The sequence below is a fragment of the Myotis lucifugus genome, unplaced genomic scaffold (genome assembly GCF_000147115.1).
Source record: "Myotis lucifugus unplaced genomic scaffold, Myoluc2.0 scaffold_5, whole genome shotgun sequence".
Classification (NCBI taxonomy): domain Eukaryota; kingdom Metazoa; phylum Chordata; class Mammalia; order Chiroptera; family Vespertilionidae; genus Myotis; species Myotis lucifugus.
The window spans coordinates 14,977,943-14,998,653 of NW_005871053.1; the positions used below are offsets into that span (position 1 = coordinate 14,977,943).

Consider the following 20,711-nt stretch of genomic DNA (forward strand, 5'->3'; position numbering starts at 1 on the left):
TTTCTTTAAAAAGAATTGGAGGAGAAACATGTTTTATTGTCTAGTTAATATATTGACAACTGAACACAATTTCCCCCCTCTTACCTCTTTCTTTCCCTTTCCCCCATACTTTCTGTAGATATTAACAGTAAAAGATATTTTCCCCCCGAGGATCATTCATAAACCATTCCCTCACATTTATTATACTATCCCACCTTCCTCTCCTTTTCCCTATTTTTCTTCCCTATTCCTTCTCTCTATTTCATCCCCTCTCTATTTTTTTGCTCCTTTCTTTTCTTTGTAAATTATTCTGTATTATACAGAGATCAAGAAAACAAATGAGATGAGAGGTGTTCAAGAATGGAGAATTTGAGAATGGGAATCTTTCCTGATGAAATTCATGACTTGATAAAGACAAATTGAATGTTTATTTTATGGTGGCGAGTGTAAGCTGCCTCCCATTGGCCCAGATTAATGGTTCTTACACAAGGCACATAGGATTCACCTGGGTGGGGGAGGGGTATTTCATGAATCCATACTGTTTCCAAAACCAGCTCCATATTCACCTCATGCAGTATGTATGAGGGGTGGTTACAGTACCGTTATGTGTGTGAGTATGTATGTGTAATTCGAAAAGCTCTGTGCACTATTCTTATGGAATCCCTTTCCCACCAACTTCTGTCCTAGAAGAGAACCCCCAATATAAATGTATCAATGTCACACTACAAGACAAACACCCCCAAAGCCATTAATATTGGTAACCTCATTTGTACATGATGAGTTATATGAGTTATAATCTCTAAAGGGAACAGGTGCATTTTCTGTAGAACATATTTTCCTATTGGGCAAGGATACCATAAATCATTGACTCTCATTCCTTCATCTGAATCAGCACCAATGGGAGCCTTTAAAAAATTAGGTGCTTAAGTCTGATCTCCTGAAATACGAGTTCTGGTGGTCTGGTCTTGGTTCATGCATTGGCATTTTTAAAAAGTGTCTTGGGTAATTATAATATGCAATCTGATTTGAGAAGCATTTCATAAACTGCTCATAATTAAATGTGAAAACCAAAACTGTGTCATTGTTTGTGTTTTATGAAGTCTTCAGATTTAAGCTCACTTTGAATTTTTGGCAATTTAATTGTAGAAATAAATAGCTACTATATGGACTTTTTATAATGGCAATAGATAATTAAGGGTTAAGTGCACAAGTTCAGATGTGATAAATAAGAAATTTGGTAAACAGAAAAGAAACAAGATATCCTGAGTGAAAAATACTGAGAGCCCGAGGAAGAGATGGAAAGTAGATCAAGGATACACAGGGAAGAAACTAAAATGAAAAAGAGAAAAACAAAACAAAATAGTAGGTAGAGGGAAGGAGAAAGGATGCACAACTTAAAATGTTAGTCAATTTTTATTGATATTTATAACTTTCCACTAACCAATACCATATCTAGGCTTTGGCCTATATTTAAACTAGATATCTAGTACACTCTTCTTAATTAATTTCCATTCCATGAAAAAAATTAAAGATGAATTATTATATTTCATGTGTATCCTTTACATTAATTTTTTCTGATTGATCATTTTTACATGATAGAAATTTACCTTTTAATGTCATTTCAAAGATAGAAACAGAGACAGAACAATTAAATACAAAAACAAAAGCAAAACCTTTATTCTTTTGGCTTGATTGTAATGTGGTTTACCGTTCTTTATGGTAATAGCATTTTCCTGCATGCATTTCACCAACACACTACAAGTCAATAGCTTTAGTATAAAGAATCTACATTTAATGTTGCTTGTGAAAGAAACACAAAATGTTTTGCTATAACTGGTAATATAATTTCACTATCTGATTCTGTGGGGGGAAAAAGCTTGGATCTCATACCATACCTGATACAGTTATAACGCCGTGTGGGTTAATGAGAATAAGATCTACCTGTATAAACAAACTCTGGAAAAGACTGATGATTTACTCAATATAAAGACTATGTGGAAACATCTGATCAAGCAATGCCAAGCATATCAACTGATCCTTCCTTAAGCCTTTTGATGATAGGGCATTACTTTGAAAGCAAATAAGTGTTGGACTTAGTCTGATATTTTTCTCACATTGAATTGTGTGCAAAGTTTACAGTACTAATAAAAAAGCAGAAATCTACACTGCATCTTAGTCTTTGTTACTTATTTTGTGAAGTGCCTTAATTTAAAAGTGCTAGGAACAGAAACTAACAATAGTGACTGTGACATCAACCTGAAGATACTCTTAATTTCTCATTTTATGTACAAAAGGCTGAAAATAAAATAAAGTGAACTTTTTACAGTATTTATATTTTCTTAGAAAACTCTAACCATATATTTTCAACAGATTTAAGCGGCTTGCAACATGTTTGCACAGTTGGGCTTTTTAACCATAGAGTGTTCAATGGAGATTGGAAGAATAAAAAGCAAGAAGCTCTTCTTTGCTGCTGCCTATTGCTTCATGACATGAAGAATGAGGTCTTGGTAGAACAACTGGTTTCAATTTACCATTGGCATATGGCTTCCCATATTAGACTTCTGAACAGTGGAAGGAGTAAGATACAGCAGCATAGGCGAGATAAACATGCAGCAGTGACAGCTTCAAACTATAATGGAACCAATTACATCATATTACCTGTTGAAAGCTGGCAAACTATACTTACTGTGGTACATATTTGATGCAAGAAATACTGTGCTTAAGTCATCATTTTTGTTTGCTCAAACATGCACCACTGGGTAAAATTACTATTTACAAAGCAGACTTTTATTTTTTTTTAAATTGACATATACACTGTCAACCTTACCAAGAGCAGAAAATGGCTAAACAATACTGCAGGAAAAAGCAGAATCAACTTTATAAAGTGGTGGTGGGGATGCTTTTTGGTCAGTTCAGGTTCTTAGAAAGGACTTGATAGAATAGTTTTATTTTATGCCAAAGGGCACTTATCAAAAATGTTATAGTCATGCTGCCGGGATTCTGAATGACTATGTAATGGTGTATGTATATACATCTACATGTATATACATGCACATATACATATATACATATATACATGTACATATAATGAATTATGTAAAAATAAAACAGTTCTTTAATGCTTGTGAATTCTATGGAACATTTACAGGCACATTAAAATTTTTCTGGATGAGACACCTTAAAAACATGAATAGCTATTTAAGCACCTCAAAAATCTAAAAACATCCTTAAACAAGAAGTAAACTCTTTCCTTTTGTGATGTGATTTTTTTCATGTGTGAATGAGAAGTGCAGCATGCCTTCATTTAAAATATATCATTATACAGTAGAGAAATGTAAAGATTCCCTACCTTTAATCCCTCTCCCCAAACATAAACCCATTTACAAAAATAGTCACATATAATAGTAAACAACCTGTGAATTAAAACAAAAGAAAAAGCAATAAATTCACAGCGTACATTTTGTAGAAATATGGCAGGTGTGGCAGTTAAACATAAACAGTGGTGACCATTACTGTTATCAAGTGTCACGTGTTGAATTTACATAAAAATTTAACCTCCCTCCCCCCTTTAAATTGGTTCCTATAGTCTGAGTAGCCATTACATCTCTGCTCTTCAGCAGTGTCAGCTGGTTGTGAAAACAGAAACCTCCTGTCAATGCTGATTTTCTGGTTTGTTGAGTCCCAGTTGGCTGACCAGAGGTCCCTGTCTTGTTAGAGGCACTGACCTTAAGTATACATTTGTAAAAACAGTCAGTTTGGCATAGACCTCCTGTGGGAGTCTTGTTGACACTAATACATCACCATCACAGGCTGTAAACAATTGATCACAAAAGAAATATTGTTTCTTTTTTACTTTTTACTTTCCCTGATATCTTTCCCTTTGTCTTCCTTTTCTGATTTGTCTTTTTCGAATTTTTCTTTTTCCGGTTTGGTCACACTATCATAGGAAGGTGGAGATGTGGTAGAAGGTGTCACATCGGTTTTCTCTGGAGTTGAATTCTCATTTAGTTTATCAATAAGGATATCTTCTTTGATATCTTCTTTGATAGGTGTCCCGTGACCTTCTTTGTCTTTCTTATATATAGCTGAAACCTTTTTAACTTTTTGCCTCAAGAGGTAGCATCTGTAAGCCCTCTGGATAATGGTAGCAGACACCTCCTCTTGTTTGCGTTTCAAAGTGGTGGTGATGGGTTCATAGGAGACTTTGGATGGGTTCGATGCCATGAATCGCTCTTCCATCTGTACTCGAAGGGCATCCATCTCTCCACTCTCCCCCAAAACACGCTTTGTAAAGGCAAATAAAATGTCGAGGCAGTGGATCCGGTCCCCACTGACCATGGGCAGGTCCATGGCAATGAGCTGAACTTTGTTTGGTTTTGCTACCAGAAGAGGAGGATCCAGGGCAGCTGCAAAATCTGAGAGCTTGGAGAACTCTATAAACTGGGTAGCATCGGGGTCAAACTTCTCCCAAACCTCGTAGAACATCTCAAAGTCATCCTCACTCAGGGGCTCTGCACTTTCTTCGGTAGCAACACTGAAGTTCTCCAGGATGACAGCGATGTACATGTTCACCACAACCAGAAAGGATATGATGATGTAGCTGACAAAAAAGAAAATCCCCACCGATGGGTTCCCACAGTCTCCCTTAACTGAGCTTCCAGGGTGATCTTTTTCAGGGTCACAGTCTGGGGGTCCACTATTAAGAATAGGTGCTAGCAACCCGTCCCAGCCAGCAGAGGTGGTAATCTGGAACAGGCAGATCATGCTGTTGCCAAAGGTTTCAAAGTTGAACATGTCATCAATTCCAACTTCCCTCTTGACATAGGCAAAGTTGGACATTCCAAAGATGGCGTAGATGAACATGACCAGGAAGAGCAGGAGGCCGATGTTAAACAACGCAGGGAGGGACATCATCAGAGCAAAGAGCAGCGTGCGGATCCCCTTTGCTCCTTTGATCAGACGTAGGATTCGGCCAATCCTGGCAAGACGGATCACTCGGAACAGGGTAGGGGACACGAAATATTTTTCTATCAGCTCAGCCAGAAACATACCTGTGGAAAACCAAGAGACAACAACAAATATAGGGTTATATTTAACAGCAGCAAATAAAAGTTTACATTGCTAAGATAAATGTTAACTAGCTTTATAAAATGTGAACGTGAGAATTAGGTATATATTAGTACATACATTAACACACACACATATACACAAACAATCTGCAATATTTGTTCAGCAAAATAAAACTGGTATGTTTGGTGTTACAACGTGAACATCTTTCTACTAACTGAAGGTATTAATAGCCATTTTTCCTAGTTTAAGAAAACCATCTATCAAAAGAAAAACCCAACCATTGAAGGTCTAAATATGCCACAAAGTGTAGGGCAGCCAAGCATAGAAATGGATTTATATTTCTAAAATACTAGTTCTAGTATTTGCATAAGAAATAATGGACAAAGCATGTGATTTTGGATCAGGAATATGAGAGTCTTTACTCTTTTGAGATGGCTGTGATCCATTTTATTTGGGAGGTGTAACATGGTGTACAGGGGAGAATCCCAGCTTTGGAGACAGGCATGCTTGGGACTGAATCCTGGCCCTCAATTTTATGTATTACTAAATGGTTATAATCCCTCATGTTATTGTTTTGTTGTTGTTGTTGTCTTTAAACTTAAAATTTACTGAATCTTCTCTTTGTGCTTGGCACAGTGCTAAGTGTATTTACTTATATACTCTCATTTAATCCTCACAACAACACTTCACAGAAATATTTCTTAGAAAATGAGGGATTTAGGATGTGAAGTAACCTGCCACTGGTCACAGAGCTGGTAAGAAGTAGAAACAGGGTGGCCCCAGGCCAGGTCTGAATGACCCCTGTGTCTTTTGTGAGGAGTAAATGAAATGGGACATTTTTTCAAAGTTCTATTTTATCAGAGAAAGTGTATAAATAGTGCAATGCTATTTTTTCTCTATGTGTATGTTCTTATTCCTCAAATAGGCAGAATCTTGTCTTAAATCTTTTGTTTTTACTTCTAACATCTCATTTAATGTCACATACATAAATAATTAGTATGTATTGAAGATAATGAATCTGTTTTGAATTTTTGAACAAATGTCTACTTCTGAAGAATATTACAAGCCACAGAAAACTATCTAAACTCAAAGATAAGAAGCTTATATGCATATATATATGCATGTATATAAACACACATGTGTACTATTCTAATTATCAAGGATATCTTATTTATGGACTACTTCCAGTGGTTTATATGTGTATGCATGTATGAATTGTTTATTAAAAGTCATACTTGTCTATATAACAGCAGTATGACTATCTAAAATAAGACAAGATGATACGTGAAAGCAGAAAAATAGAAATTCTGTTTTTACACATTATTTTATATACAGCGTGCAATTAGAAAAATCATAAGCTGTTATATTTTTATTTGAGATTTATGATGAATGAGAAAAATTCATAAAGAACACTTTCAAAGTTGTATTTTTATTAAATTTATTGAGGTGACATTGGTCAACATGATCATATAGGTTTCAGGTATGGATTTCTCTGTTACAATATCTATATATTGCAGTGTATATCCACCCCTCAAAGTCAAATATTCTCCTGTCACCATATATTAGGATCCCTTTCTGCCCTCACGCCCTTCCCTCTGGTAACCACCACACTGCTATTTGTGTTCATGAGTTTGTTTTATACCCCACATATGAGAGAAATCATATAATTCTTAGCTTTTTCTGACTGACTTATTTCACTTAGCATAATGTTCTCAAGGTCTATCCATGTTGTTGCAAATGGCAGTATTTCATCCTTTCTTATAGTTAAGTAGTATTCCATTGTGTTTATGTTCCATATCTTCTTTATCCAGTCCTCTACTGAGGGACACTGGTTGTTTCCATGTCTTGGCCACTGTGAGTAATGCTGCAATGAACATAGGGGTGTATATATCTTTGTGAATACATGATTTCAAGTTTTTTGGGTAATACCCAGGGGAGGGATTGCTGGGTCATATGGTAGCTCTATTCTTAATTTTTTGAGGAATACTCAGACTGCTTTCCATAGTGGTTACACCAGCCTACATTTCCACCAGCAGTGAATGAGTTCTGAATGTTTTTTTCAGAACCTCTCCAACACTTGTTATTGCTTGTCTTATTGAGAATAGCCACTCTGACAGGTGTGAGGTAGTATCTCATTGTAGTTTTGATTTGCATCCCCCTGATTGCTAGTGAGGTTGAACATCTTTTCATATATCTATTGGCCGTGCATATGACTTTTTGGGAGAAGTGCATTTTCAGGTCCGCTGCCCATTTTTTGATTGGGTTGTTTTTTTGGTGTTGAGTTTTATGAATTCTTTATATATCTTGGAAATTAAACCTTTGTCGGAGCTACTATTTGCAAATATCATCTCCCATCTGGTTGGCTGCCTCTTTGTTGTTGTTGTTTTTGTCCGTTTTTTTTGCTATGAAGAAGCTTTTTAGTTTGATATAGTTCCATTCACTTATTTTTGCCTTTACTTCCCTTACCTTTGGGGTCAAGTTCATAAAATGTTCTCTACGACCAATGTCCATAAGCTTGGTACCTATATTTTCCTCTTATTGTATGTAACTTATTTTGGGGGGTCTTATATTTAGGTCTTCGATCCATTTTGCATTAATTTTTCTACATGGGGACAAACTGTAATCCAGTTTCATTCATTTGCATGTGGCTTTCCAGCTTTCCTACCACCATTTGTTGAAGAGACTATCTTCACTCCAGTGTGTGGTTCTGGCTTCTTTGTTGAAAATTAACTGTCCATATACATGGTTCTATAGCTTGGCTCTCTATTATGTTCCATTGATATGTGTGTCTGTTTTTCTGCCAACACCAGGCTGTTTTGATTATCGTAGCTTTGTAGTATAATTTAAAGTCAAGTACATGATACTTCCAGCTTTGTTCTTTTTTCTCTGGATTGCTTTGGCTTTTGAGGTTCTTTTGCGGTTCCATACAAATTTGATGATTTCTCCTATTTCTTTAAAAAAATTACATTGGGATTTTGATGGGGATTGCATTAAATATGTATATTGCTTTGGGTAATATGGCAATTTTCACTATGTTGAGTCTTCCAATCCATGAACAAGGGATATTTTCCATTTTACTGTATCTTTTTCAATCTATTTGATAATACTTTGTAATTTTCAGTATATAGGTCTTTCACATTCTTTTTAAGCTTATTCCTAGGTATTTCATTCTTTGGTTGCAATTGCAAAAGGAATTTCTTTTTTCATTTATTTTTCTGAAGTTTTGTTAGTACACAGGAAGGCAATGGATTTTTGCACATTGATTTTGTATTCTGTAACTTGACTATATCTGTTCATTGTTTCTAACAGTTTATTTTTATAAATTTAGTTGAAACCACACACAAACATCCCTAAGCCAGGACACATAGCTTAAATAAAGAGGAAACAGAGGAAAGACCACCAAACAAAAACAACAGAAAGAAACAAAAAGGAAAAGAAACAATAAAGACATAGAGCTACCAGAAAACAAAAGATAAATAACTATAGGAAATCCTCATACATCAATAATTATCCTTAATGTAAATGGTCTGAATTCACTAGTAAAGATGCACAGAGTAGCAGAGTGGATAAAAACAAAAACAAAAACAACCCCAACCATATGCGGTCTACAAGGGACACATCTAAGCTGCAAAGACAAAGGTAGATTCAAAGTAAAAGGGTGGAAAATGATTCTTCAAGCAAACAGCATCCACAGAAAAGCAGGTATAACCATACTTATATCTGACAAAATAGATTTAAAGGTAACAAAGATAACAAGAGACAAAGATATACATTTTATAATAATAAAGGGGACACTACATCAAGAAAACATAACACTTCATATATATATATGCACCCAACCAGGGAGTACTGAAATATATAATGAAACTACTCACAGAACTAAAGGGAGAAACAGATCAACACACAATCAGAGTTGGGGACCTTACTACTCCATTGACAGCTCTAGACAGATCAACCAAACAGAAAATCAATAAATATCAGAACATCAGATTAGACATTCTTCAGTGCACATGGAACATTCTCAAGGATAGACCATATGTTGAGTCACAAAACTAGCATCAATAAATTCAAGATTATTGAAATTATACCAAGCATATTCTCAGACCACAATGACTTGAAATTAGAAATCAACTGCAAAAAAGTAAGTAAAGAAGCCCACAAATATGTGGAGATTAAAGAACATACTACTAAAAAAATGACTGGGTCCAAGAGGAAATAAAAGATGAGATGAAAAGATAGATAGAGATAAATGATAATGACAATACAACATATCAAAACGTCTGGGATGCAGAGAAAGCAGTAATAAGAGGGAAGTTGATATCATTACAGGCCTATCTCAAGAGACAAGAGAAATCCCAAGTAAACAACTAACATCATATCTTAAAGAATTAGAAAAAGAACAAAAACAACCCAAAATCAGAAGAAAGGAAATAATAAAAATTAGAGCAGCACTGAATAAAATAGAGAACAAAAAGACTATATAAAAAATGAATAGCCCTATCTGGTTTGGCTCAGTGAATAGTGCGTTGGCCTGTGGACTAAAGGGTCCCGGGTTCAATTCTGGTCAATGGCTTGTACTTGGTGGCATGTGGGAGGCAACCAATCGATGTGTCTCTCTCACATTGGTGTTTCTGTCTCTTCCTCTCTCTTCCACTCTCTCTAAAAATCAATGGAAAAAATATACACTGGTGAGGTTTTAAAAAATTTAATAAAACAGAGCTGGTTCTTTAAAAAGATTAAGAAAATTGAGAAACCCCTGTCTAGACTCACTAAGGAAAAAAGGGAAAAGATCCATATAAACAAAACCAGAAATGAGAGAAGTCACCACAACATCACAGATATACAAAGAACCATACTAGAATATTATGAAAGACTACATGCCACCAAAATCAATAATCTAGAAGAAATGGATAAGTTACTAGAAATATATAACTTTCCTAGACTAAATAATGAAGACTTGGAAAATCTAAATAGACTAATCAGCAGTGAGGAAATTGAAACAACCATCAAAAACCTCCCAAAAAATAAAAGTCCAGGATGAGATTGCTTCACCAGTGAATTCAAAGGTTCAAAGAAGATTTAAAACCTATCCTTCTCAAAGTCTTCCAAAAATTGAAGAGGCAATACTTCCTAACATATTTTAGGATGCCAATAAACCTTGATACCAAAACCTGGTAAAGATAACACAAAAAAAGAAAAATACAGACCAATATCTCTGATGAAAACAGATGCAAAAATACTTTAAAAAATTAGCAAATCAAATACTATAGTACATCAAAAAAATAATACATCACAATCAAGTGGGGTTCATTCCAGGGGCACAAGGATGGTTCAACAGATGCAAATCAACCAATGTAATGTACCACATTAACGACAACAACAACAAAGGATAGAAGTCATATGATCTTATCAATAGACACAGAAAAAGCATTTGGTAAGATATAACATCATTTATGATTAAAACACTCAATAAAATAGGAGAAGACAGAAAGTATCCCAACATAATAAAGGCCATATATGATCATCCGTCAGCTAATATCAAAGTTTTAGAACACACCTTTTCACTGCTAACTTTCTTGATTGAGTAAAAGTACCTCTTCTTACCTACAATGGATAGAATGACCACCACAAAATCGAAAATATTCCATCCAATGGTGAAATAGTAATAACGAAGAGAGATTAGTTTCAGCACACATTCTCCAGTGAACAGGACGATAAACACCAGGTTAATCCAGTACAGAATGTTTGTCATTTCTTGACTCTGGTCATCAGTTTCCACCATCATGGTGACCATGTTCAGGCAGATGAGGATCATGATGCTGATATCAAAGACTTGTTTGGTGACAAAATCAAAGACCATTCCTTGGAATTTGTTCTGGAACAAAGAATATGTAAAAGTTCATTTAGGAACTGGGGGGAAAATCAAGTTCAACTTATTTGATTTTAGCACAGCAATATGAAAATGCAGCTTTTTATAAAAACACACACCATGTTTGTTTTATATTAGGAATAATTTGATATGTAAGATGTTAAAATAAGAAAAACTGGGTGAAGATTTTATGAGGTAACTCTTCTGTAATAAAATTATCTTTAAAAATTATAGTTCACAATTCAGATATTCCACTTTTGCCCAATCTAGTTTGGGCCTTATTTCCAAGCACTTATGGGCCTTATGTCTTGTTTATGAAATTAGGGCCTCATCTTGTAAACCAATTCTGCAAATTGGACCATGTTTTGTTCTTTTTTGCCTGTATCTGATTTTTGTCTATATCAAGCACTCTAAGGCATTGGCCATGACAAAATTCTGCTAAGCTGTCTTCTACCTTCTCAATGACTGGTGTTCTGCTACCTATACTAGTACACTTCATAGTTTCCCGGTTCGATACATTCACAGGTCTGGATTCTCTCTACTGGTGTTCTGACCTCACCACGTCGTTGTTACATTTTATGCTTTTCTCTGAATACATATCTGGCCTGCTGGATTGGACTTAATAAATGCATTGAATTCCTTTTCTAAGGTCTTCCTTCTTCTTGGTTGCTGCAGTTGCCCTTCCCAGGTCTGGTTATGTTCCCTCTATTTCTACCTTTCTGATATTTCCTATCACTGTTCTGCCATATCATTTTATCTTGTTTATCTGTCTCCTCTATCTAAAACGGACTTCTCTGGTGAATTCTAACTCAGTTTTAAGTTTTAAGCACTCTGCTCTTAGAAAAACTTTGTGCTCACATTTGTCATAATATTGATGGCATTATATTGTCAATGATTTGCTCTTAGTTAACTTAAATTTTCTCTTCCACTTGTTTGGAGCCTCTGTCAGGACAGAACAGTGTCATTTTTCTCTCAGATAAAGCACCTGGAGTTGTAGTGGTTTCAGATGTGCTTAAAAGCAGAAACTTGGTCTTTATTTTCATATTATCATGATGAATAAAAAGCATCTTAGAGGCCCTGCCCATATAGTTTCCTAATGGGTCACCTCTATATAAAACTTCAATCCTTAGTCACTGATTGATGTCTCCAATTTAAATTCCAGGGTGTAGTATATGCTGGAGGAAGGTGTACTAGTATAACCCTGGGGGCCTTGTTCACCAGAGATTTATGTTCTATCACTTCATCTTAGCCCTTGATAACGATAAAACATCCTTTGTTCCTCAGTTGCTCCCAGGATAGTTCTCGCTTTCTCAGAAATTTCCCCGCTCTCTGCACTCCAGCCTCACTGGCCTTCCTACCTCAGGGCCTTCACATATGCATTCTCCTTTTCCTGGAGGACTTTTCTCTTTCCACTTTGCTTATTGATACCTTCTCATTTTTCTTCAATCCTCAGCTCATGATCACTTCAGTGAAGCTTTCCCTAACTTTCCCATTAATGAGCTCCCTCCCCCTTATCAGCTCTCACAGCCAAGTGGTGTATGTATTCTTTCTTGGATATTTCTATTAGTGTGACTTTTTGATTACAACTTGCTGCACTAAATTGACTCTGTGTTGTTCAATACTAAATTTCAAATGCTTGAGATAGCATATTCTTTTTTTATAAAATATTTTAACTTGATTTTTAGAGAGAGAGTAAGGTAGAGGGAAAGAGAGATAAACATTGATGTGAGAGCCAACCCCTTACCAGGGGTTCAGCCACAACCTGGGCATGTGCCCTGACTGGGAATTGAACTGACATCCATTCAGTGCACAGGACAACGCTCAACTAACTGAGCCACACTAGCCAGGGCACACAGTACATTCTTAATGAATGACTGAATAAGATGGATTATACTACATCATTTCCTAATTTGCCAAATTGTCACCAATAATATTATAGCTAAATGCCCTGATTTTTTCCCATGTATCCCTACACCTATCCATGTAAATCTATGTCATTTGATGTAATTAAACAGCCTCTCTTTTTTTTTTGAAATTTTCTCAATCATACCTTTCTCTATATACTGCCTTACTAATCAATCTCTTCCTTCTTTGATATACCTCTTCCTCTAATAAGGAAGTGCCCAAGGCTTCATACTCAGCACTTTTCTTTTTTTGTCTATTCTAATTATCTTTCAAAAATGAATCTATGCTTCAGAGCATAACTAAATTCCGTCTGGCAAGTCTAGAATCCTTACCTCAGTCTGATGTCCCATAGGAACTACATCTGTATTGCCAAATGCATTTATAATACATTTCCTTTCATTGGTTATTGGAACCAATCATTTCACAAAACATCAACTGTTCTAAGTTTTTCATTGTCTACATATCTTCCTTCTTTTCCTAGACTTTATAGCTGCCTCATCCCATTGAGTTTTCTTATTAGCTCATATCTCATGTTTCAGTCCTATTTGGCATGACCCCATATTATGGACTCATCTGTTATTTTGTCTCTAACATCTTCTTAAACCAGTCTCTAAAATCTTCTTTTTTTTCACATTAGCATGCTGTTCTTTTAACTATATTGCATTTGTATTGCTTAATTAAGATCAATTTCTTCAGATTGATAATGGTTACCGTCATTCATTTAACCCAGAAAACCCTGTATTTACTACCCACTAAATCAAATGTCACTATTATCAAAGGAAATGTTTATTTTCATGGCTTGGGACTATACATTTTCTCATACAGGGAAAATGTACTCTGCTTTTCTTCCCATCCATTCAAACTGTATTATTTCTCAAAAACTAGGCTCAAACTGTACATTCCTTATGTTTTATTCAATAACACTATTTTTTTCTGATTTTTTGGCCAACTTACAAACTGAACATGGGCATAGCTAGTTTTATATTGTCATTAATTGATTCATAGAATATGGATTCCTGGAGAACATTGGATTGCCTTGCACTATGTATGCCTTGGGGGAGGAGTTCTGAAAAAATTCGGGCACTTTCCTGACAACAATTTCCAACAACAAACAGAACCAGCAGCAAATGGCAAATATATAATTGGAATAGCCACAACTGGTCATAAAAAGAATCATGTTATCTGATTTAGGGGCAAGATGCTAGGAGAAAATATGAAGTTAAAAAAAAACCACACTGTTACTTGTTTCATTAATGATTTCATCCAGTCTACAGAGTTGGATAGAAAATGGGGCATATCTGAGATGTACCAGTTATCCCAATCTGCTTCCACTACACACTGAGCATATACAATATTTCAATATGGATATATGTTCCTCTCTACATTAGTAGAAGCTCCTCAATGATATAACTGACATTTTTATTTATATATATTTTACATGTCTGTATATAAAATATATTTATACATATTGCATATATAAAATACATGCACTTAGGCTATTTGGTCTAGCTAGTCACATTGCTAAGGTAAAACGTTTTTTTGAAAATTAAAAAAAATACTAGTATCTAACAATTTGAACTGTGAAAGTGAGAGATAACATAGCTTTTACTGATGATGAAAGTGTTATTCTTACAGCAGGTCGAGGTATGGGTTTTTGTGGTTTCTTTGAACCCAATTTTTTCATTGCATTATAGTATTTCTTCTGTTCTTCTGTCATAAAAATGTCTTGACCTCCAAAGTAAAGAAATGAAAACAAAACTTGTTTAAAATCATGTTCTTTGCTAGCTATATAATCCACCTTAGTAGCTGTGTGAAAATTGGCTCCACATTCTATGCTAATGTTGCTCATTAATATCTCTATTTATAAAGATGCATATAGTCAACATATAAGTTATACCATATTGGTCAGTCAGATTTCTATGCTGGAAATACAATACATGTTTTAGAAGCCATCTTATCTACACTAAGTCTCTCAAAATAGTTTATGGATTTTACATTTTTTCTTTTTAGTGGCTACATTTTGGAGCCAAAAGGAAACAATATGACACATTCAGTTCACATTTTAGAGCAAAGATAAAGTTTTGGTATACTTATCTTCTTTTTCTGTTGGTTGAAGTTATCTATGATGACACCAATAAAAAGATTCAGAGTAAAGAATGAACCAAAAATAATAAAGATGACAAAATAAAGATACATGTACAGATTGTCTTCATACTTTGGTTGTAATTCTACCTACAAAATATAAAAAATGACAAGTATTAGACCTAATACTTGTTTCATAAAAAGAATATCATGTGAATTTTCAATTCTCAAAGCATGTCTCAATAACTGGGAATAAAATTAATTTCACCCAATAACTACTTAGATTATGAATTATTTTATAAGCAAATACCCCAATAGGGCATGCAAAGTGAGGATTTCCTCCTCCAAAAGAAGAGATGTTATGTTAAAACCTTTAAAATTGACTCTGACTCAGTTTCCTCATCTGTGAAATGGAAATAATAAAGCCTAAACCTCATATGGTAGTTGGAAGGTTAAATATAGTAGTAATATATGAAGAGTACTTAAAACAGTGCTTGGTGAATCTATAATAATAAAAGGATAATATGCTAATTAGACCAGATGTTTTCCAGACGTCATTCCAGACGTCCTTCCTGATAAAGCCGGGGCCAGAGGGAAGCCAGCCCAGGTCCCGGGTGCCAGAGGGAAGCCAGTGCCGGCAGTCAGGGGAAGGAAGGCCTACTCTTGCATAAATTTTCGTGCATCGGGCCTCTGGTAGTAATATAATAGCTAAAAATAAAGGTTTGATTTCTATTACACATTTCTTATGATATGTATGTGCGGATATAGGTATATTAGAAGGATCTCATTCTGAATATGAGTCTATTGATTCATCTTATTAAGTAGGCCTTAGGCACAGATTCTACATGATGAATTCTCTTGTCCAGCACACTTTTGATTGAAAAAAGGTGTGATAGTTAGTTTGTGCTTTTGGTTGTAATCTATAGTTCAGGTCTATTGTTCTAAGTTAACGTCACAGGAGATAATGGATGCAGGTAATTGCCTAATGTGTCATAAAATCACTTTAGAGGGTAATGGCCAACATTATTTTTTTCCCCCTAATGAAATAGAATAAAATAAGAAATATCATAAATATTATAAAAACACATATATTTTGATAATACTTTTATTTTATTTGTGTGAGTTAGTAGAAAGTAATATAAAATGACATTTTAAAATGTTTTTCATCCTATATAATAAAAGGCCAATATGCAAATCAACCAAACGGCAGAATGACTGGTCGCTATGACACCCACTGACCACCAGGGGGCAGACACTCAATGCAGGAGCTGCCCTCTGGTGGTCAGTGCACTCCCACAGGGGAAGTGCTGCTCAGCTAGAAGCTGGGCTCACGGCTGGCGAAGGCTCCCAGACTGGGAGAGGGTGCAGGCCAGGCTGAGGGACCTCCCCCCCACCCCCCACAGTGCATGAATTTCGTGCACCGGGCCTCTAGTTATATAATAAATACATAAGCATACATAGCATATAAGTATAAGATGTAATAAATGGTTATAAAGCGAATTTCACAACTCAGGACATTGTCAGGACCTCAGAAACCCTTGGCCTATCCTTCCCAAACATAAATTCGACCATTTCTGCTAGAGGTAATCATTATCTTGACTTCTATGGTAATTATTTTCTTGCTTTTTCTTTAGAGTTAACACCTAAGAACCTATTCATGAACAATAGGATTAATTTTGTCTACATTTTGCATGGCAGACACATTTGTTATAGCTCTGTTATATTTTGAAGATTCATCCACATTGTTGTGCATATTATATTCATACATAATTTTTATCACCAAATAATATTAAATTATTTGTCCATTTCTACTACTTTTGAGTTGTTTACAGTTTTTGGTAATGCAAAAAAAAAGTTATGTTTATTCTTGTACACAGATCTCCTATGTATGTACACTAGTTTCTGTAGGATATAGCTAAAAATGGAATTGCAGGATTAAAGAATATTTTAACTTTATTGAATAATGTGATGATTCCTAAGGTTTTAAAGGAATATTTATCCTCTTTTTCCCCCAATTAGCAAAGTGTAAGAGTTATTATTGCTGTTTAACCTTGGCAGCACTTAGTACTATCAAACATTTTAATATGCCAATCAGGTAGGTGTGCAGGTGATATCTCATTTTGGATTAAATTTACATTTCTTTGTGGATTAATGAGAGTAAGAGCGAGCAACTTTTCATATTTTTAAGGGGCAATTAGATTCCATCTTTCGTAAAGTGCTTGAATGTCAAGGAGTTATGTAGCAGACAATGTATGCTAAATGATTAAGATAGAAACTGAAAGTAAGTTGCATGTCACGTAGGTTATTGATAAAAAAGATAGAGAGAACTTTAAATGAAGTAATCAAATAAGTAGAAAACTACTGTAGAAAGCAGTTATAAGCCCATTGTGGTCAAAAGTTCAAAAATATGTTCTACCACTTAGTGTGTTAATCCTCTTTGCTTCCATGATAAAATAGAGTTGAATGTCAAACTACATGATAAGGTTATTATTTAGGATTAAATGACAAAATGTCAGAAAGTCCTTGGCATAGCACTTTCAGAGGTACAATGCAGGGATTTTAGCTCTTGTGCTCTCTTTATTAGTAAGGTGGAATAAATAAATAAATAAATAAATAAATAAATAAATAAATAAATAAAAACACACCCCCAAAATAAACAAACAAAAACCCTTCAGGAATTCTTTTGAGTTAAGCCTGGTGGCTGGTGCTAGGTAAATAACATTTTAAGCTTAATTATCATGTTCTGGTGATATACCAGAGATCAGTCTTTTTTATTTTAATGTGATTTCCTCCCTCACTGTTTATGAAATCAACTAATGAATGAAATTAATGGAAATTGTACAAAAAATTTCAAAAGTGTTGAAGTGTATAAGGTGAACTGTGAATGCCCTGTTCTTCTACCACAAATATCTCACTTCCCAGGGAGGAGTACTATTAAGTTTTTTGTTTGTTTTGTAGTTTGTTTTTTCCCACCATTAGCCAGATCCCTATATTACAAGAAAGATAAAGCTGAAGGAAACCTAGATAGATGAAGAAAGTGCCCACGAGGGCTCCTAATACACAAATGACCATAACCATCAGAACCAAAACTAAAATGTCTCATCTCAAATTCACTCAACAAATTTTTAAGTGCCAGGTGTCATGGACACTAGAAAATATGTTAAAAGATTCACAGTGAGAAAAAAAATCAGGTGAATATTTTATCTTTGTAATATAGATGTGTTCTATAAATTGATCCACGGTTTTATTTTATTGACAATATCACTAAAATACAACACTGTGAAAATACTCGCTGGATCAAATTAATCAATTTTCCCTCTAAGAAGACTTACATTTCGTGAATCAACAGCTGCATACATGATATCCATCCATCCCTTAAATGTGGCCTGTAAAAAAATCACATCATTTAATTTTCCCCCCAAATTATAATTTTATAAAAGAAATTAAATATCAGATTGATTGACCAAGATTAATTTAAACCAGGTATGTATAATAATTTGGAATTAATATCTAAACTCTTTGGGCAAAGTTTTATAATATAGGCTTTGGAAATACTTCCACTTTAATATTCTTCTATTATATCTTTATCTATATCTATATCTATATCTATATCTATATCTATATCTATATCTATCTTTAACATCTTTAATTAAATTCTGATAGATTATAACAACATGCTATTATAAAAACAATTATTAACAACTTTTGTATCTGATGTGCCTAACATGAAATTTGATTAAATAATTTCATGTATGTAGTACTAGCATCAAACAAGTTGAAAAGGATGGTGCATTGTTTGATCTTAATGCTTTTTTCCCTATGTGTTCTGTTCTACAAGGTATTATCAATAATATGAATCATGCCAAAACCGGTTTGGCTCAGTGGATAGAGCATCGGCCTGCGGACTGAAGGGTCCCAGGTTCGATTCCGGTCAAGGGCATGTACCTGGGTTGCGGGCACATCCCCAGTAGGAGATGTGCAGGAGGCAGCTGATCGATGTTTCTCTCTCATCGATGTTTCTAACTCTCTATCTCTCTCCCTTCCTCTCTGTAAAAAATCAATAAAATATATTTTAAAAAAAATAATAATATGAATCATGATGGTTTGTTCCTGAAAATCTCCTCCATATTGTTGAATATACTATTTTGAGGCACTATTCTATAAGAAGGAGTTTCTTAATCTGAAACAAACATTATATTCAATTGCAATTTAGTCTTTTAAGTATTTGCTTTTTCGTGTGGACACAGTAATCCTGAAAACAAGTCTTGTACATTTTTTTCAGTTCCTTAGTGTCACAGGGTCTTCCCTCTAATGTTCATACAGTGTTGGGAATTGTGTGGGTGGGTCATCTCATGGAGCATGCGGACATAACTTAGAGTGGTCATTTGAGAAGTTGCACTAATTGTTATGAATTGATATGAATTGTTGTGAATTGATAGTGACATAATAGACTTGATAGGAAGGTTTTCATTTGCAAGAGAGTAATTCTCCTCTCTGAAAGTGTTCAAGCATCAGGCAGGAACATGCGAATGAGGTAGCAGTCTGTATGAAGGATGTAAAGGTGGGGAGTTTTGGTTAGGGTGGGGTGAAGTGTGGGTGGGTGAGGACTTTTATCTATAGTCTCAGGTTCCTGAGAAAGAGTACAGAAATCTACCACTCCAACCCCACCCTGGGGCCTGCGCCTCTACTTTCTCAGAGTAAGATGGGGAAAACAATAGGAACCCACAAAGAAATCTCAATAACAAAGAACTGTTACTGGGGTCTAATGCATAGCCTGGGAGATGATAAACTTTGCAGAGCTGTCCACTTTCAACATAGTGAAGATAGATAGTTCAGTAATTTTCAGTATTTTTTCAGGTCTAAACAGATGGACCTGGCGAAGTATGTATTTATGAATACAGAAAAAAAATTACATTCACTTCAATAATACATCACAGAGAGTAATAAAATGGTTACTTACGACTTGAAGCAGAGAAAGATATCCAAGTCCTACATTATCAAAGTTTACTTTCACATTTTTCCACCGAGCAGTTTGATTGCTCTCTATGAGGGCTTTACATTCGCTGTAGTTGTTGACCACACTTACATCAAAGATTTCTCCAGTGGTGTAGTTAATACAATGATAAAACTTGCCAGCAAAGAGATTCACTCCCATGATACTGAATATTAGCCAAAAGATCAGACAAACCAGAAGTACATTCATTATGGATGGAATGGCTCCTAAAAGAGCATTGACAACAACCTGACATGAGAAGAAAAAATAGGTGAAAAGTCAACAACAAATATTTACTTATGGTTAACTATTTTTAAACACTGTAAAAAGAACAACAGTCAAATGAGAGAAAATATATATGTTCTTAAAGTTACAGATTAGGCAGAAACTAGTCTCTGGTGGCTCCAACTACAATGTTTAATTATACTTCAGAATAGTATAAAATATATTTTATGTTGTAGAATGTTTTGTCAAGTGGTAAGGCAATATTCATATCAAATTGTCACCAAAGGATGGGACTAATCACAAATGCAAAAAATAGTTAAGAATACAAATAATGACATGACTACAGAAGTAATGTAATCATGTGAATGTCACAATTTTTGAAAATCATGCCAACCATAGCATTTACTATCCAAAATCTGAAAGTAAAAGAGAACACTTGAGGGTCAGTTTCCAGGGTGAAAGAGAATACTAATGATAACTATTCTGAGAAAGCAAGTGTAAGGCGGGACTGTCCTAAGCAATGTACCAGTAGTATAAGGTCACTCTACATAGGAAAACTGGAGCAAAGAGAGCAAAGCATGGAGATTG

The 20,711-nt window shown here is 34.9% G+C and overlaps 1 protein-coding gene across 2 annotated transcripts in view; it reads right to left on the reverse strand.

Moving 5' to 3' along the window:
* Positions 1-1,373: 1,373 nt before the first annotated feature.
* The window catches only part of LOC102418508 (sodium channel protein type 2 subunit alpha), a 93,285-nt gene continuing 73,947 nt past the window's right edge, over positions 1,374-20,711 (reverse strand). For both annotated transcript variants that reach the window (XM_006083188.3, XM_006083189.3), the window contains exons 22-27: positions 19,866-20,147; positions 18,238-18,291; positions 14,918-15,055; positions 14,457-14,561; positions 10,654-10,924; positions 1,374-5,030 (exon numbers count right to left, since the gene is read on the reverse strand). In XM_006083188.3, the coding sequence (XP_006083250.1) occupies positions 3,829-5,030; positions 10,654-10,924; positions 14,457-14,561; positions 14,918-15,055; positions 18,238-18,291; positions 19,866-20,147 (2,052 nt within the window). In that variant the 3' untranslated portion in view covers positions 1,374-3,828. The remainder of the gene's footprint in view (positions 5,031-10,653; positions 10,925-14,456; positions 14,562-14,917; positions 15,056-18,237; positions 18,292-19,865; positions 20,148-20,711) is intronic.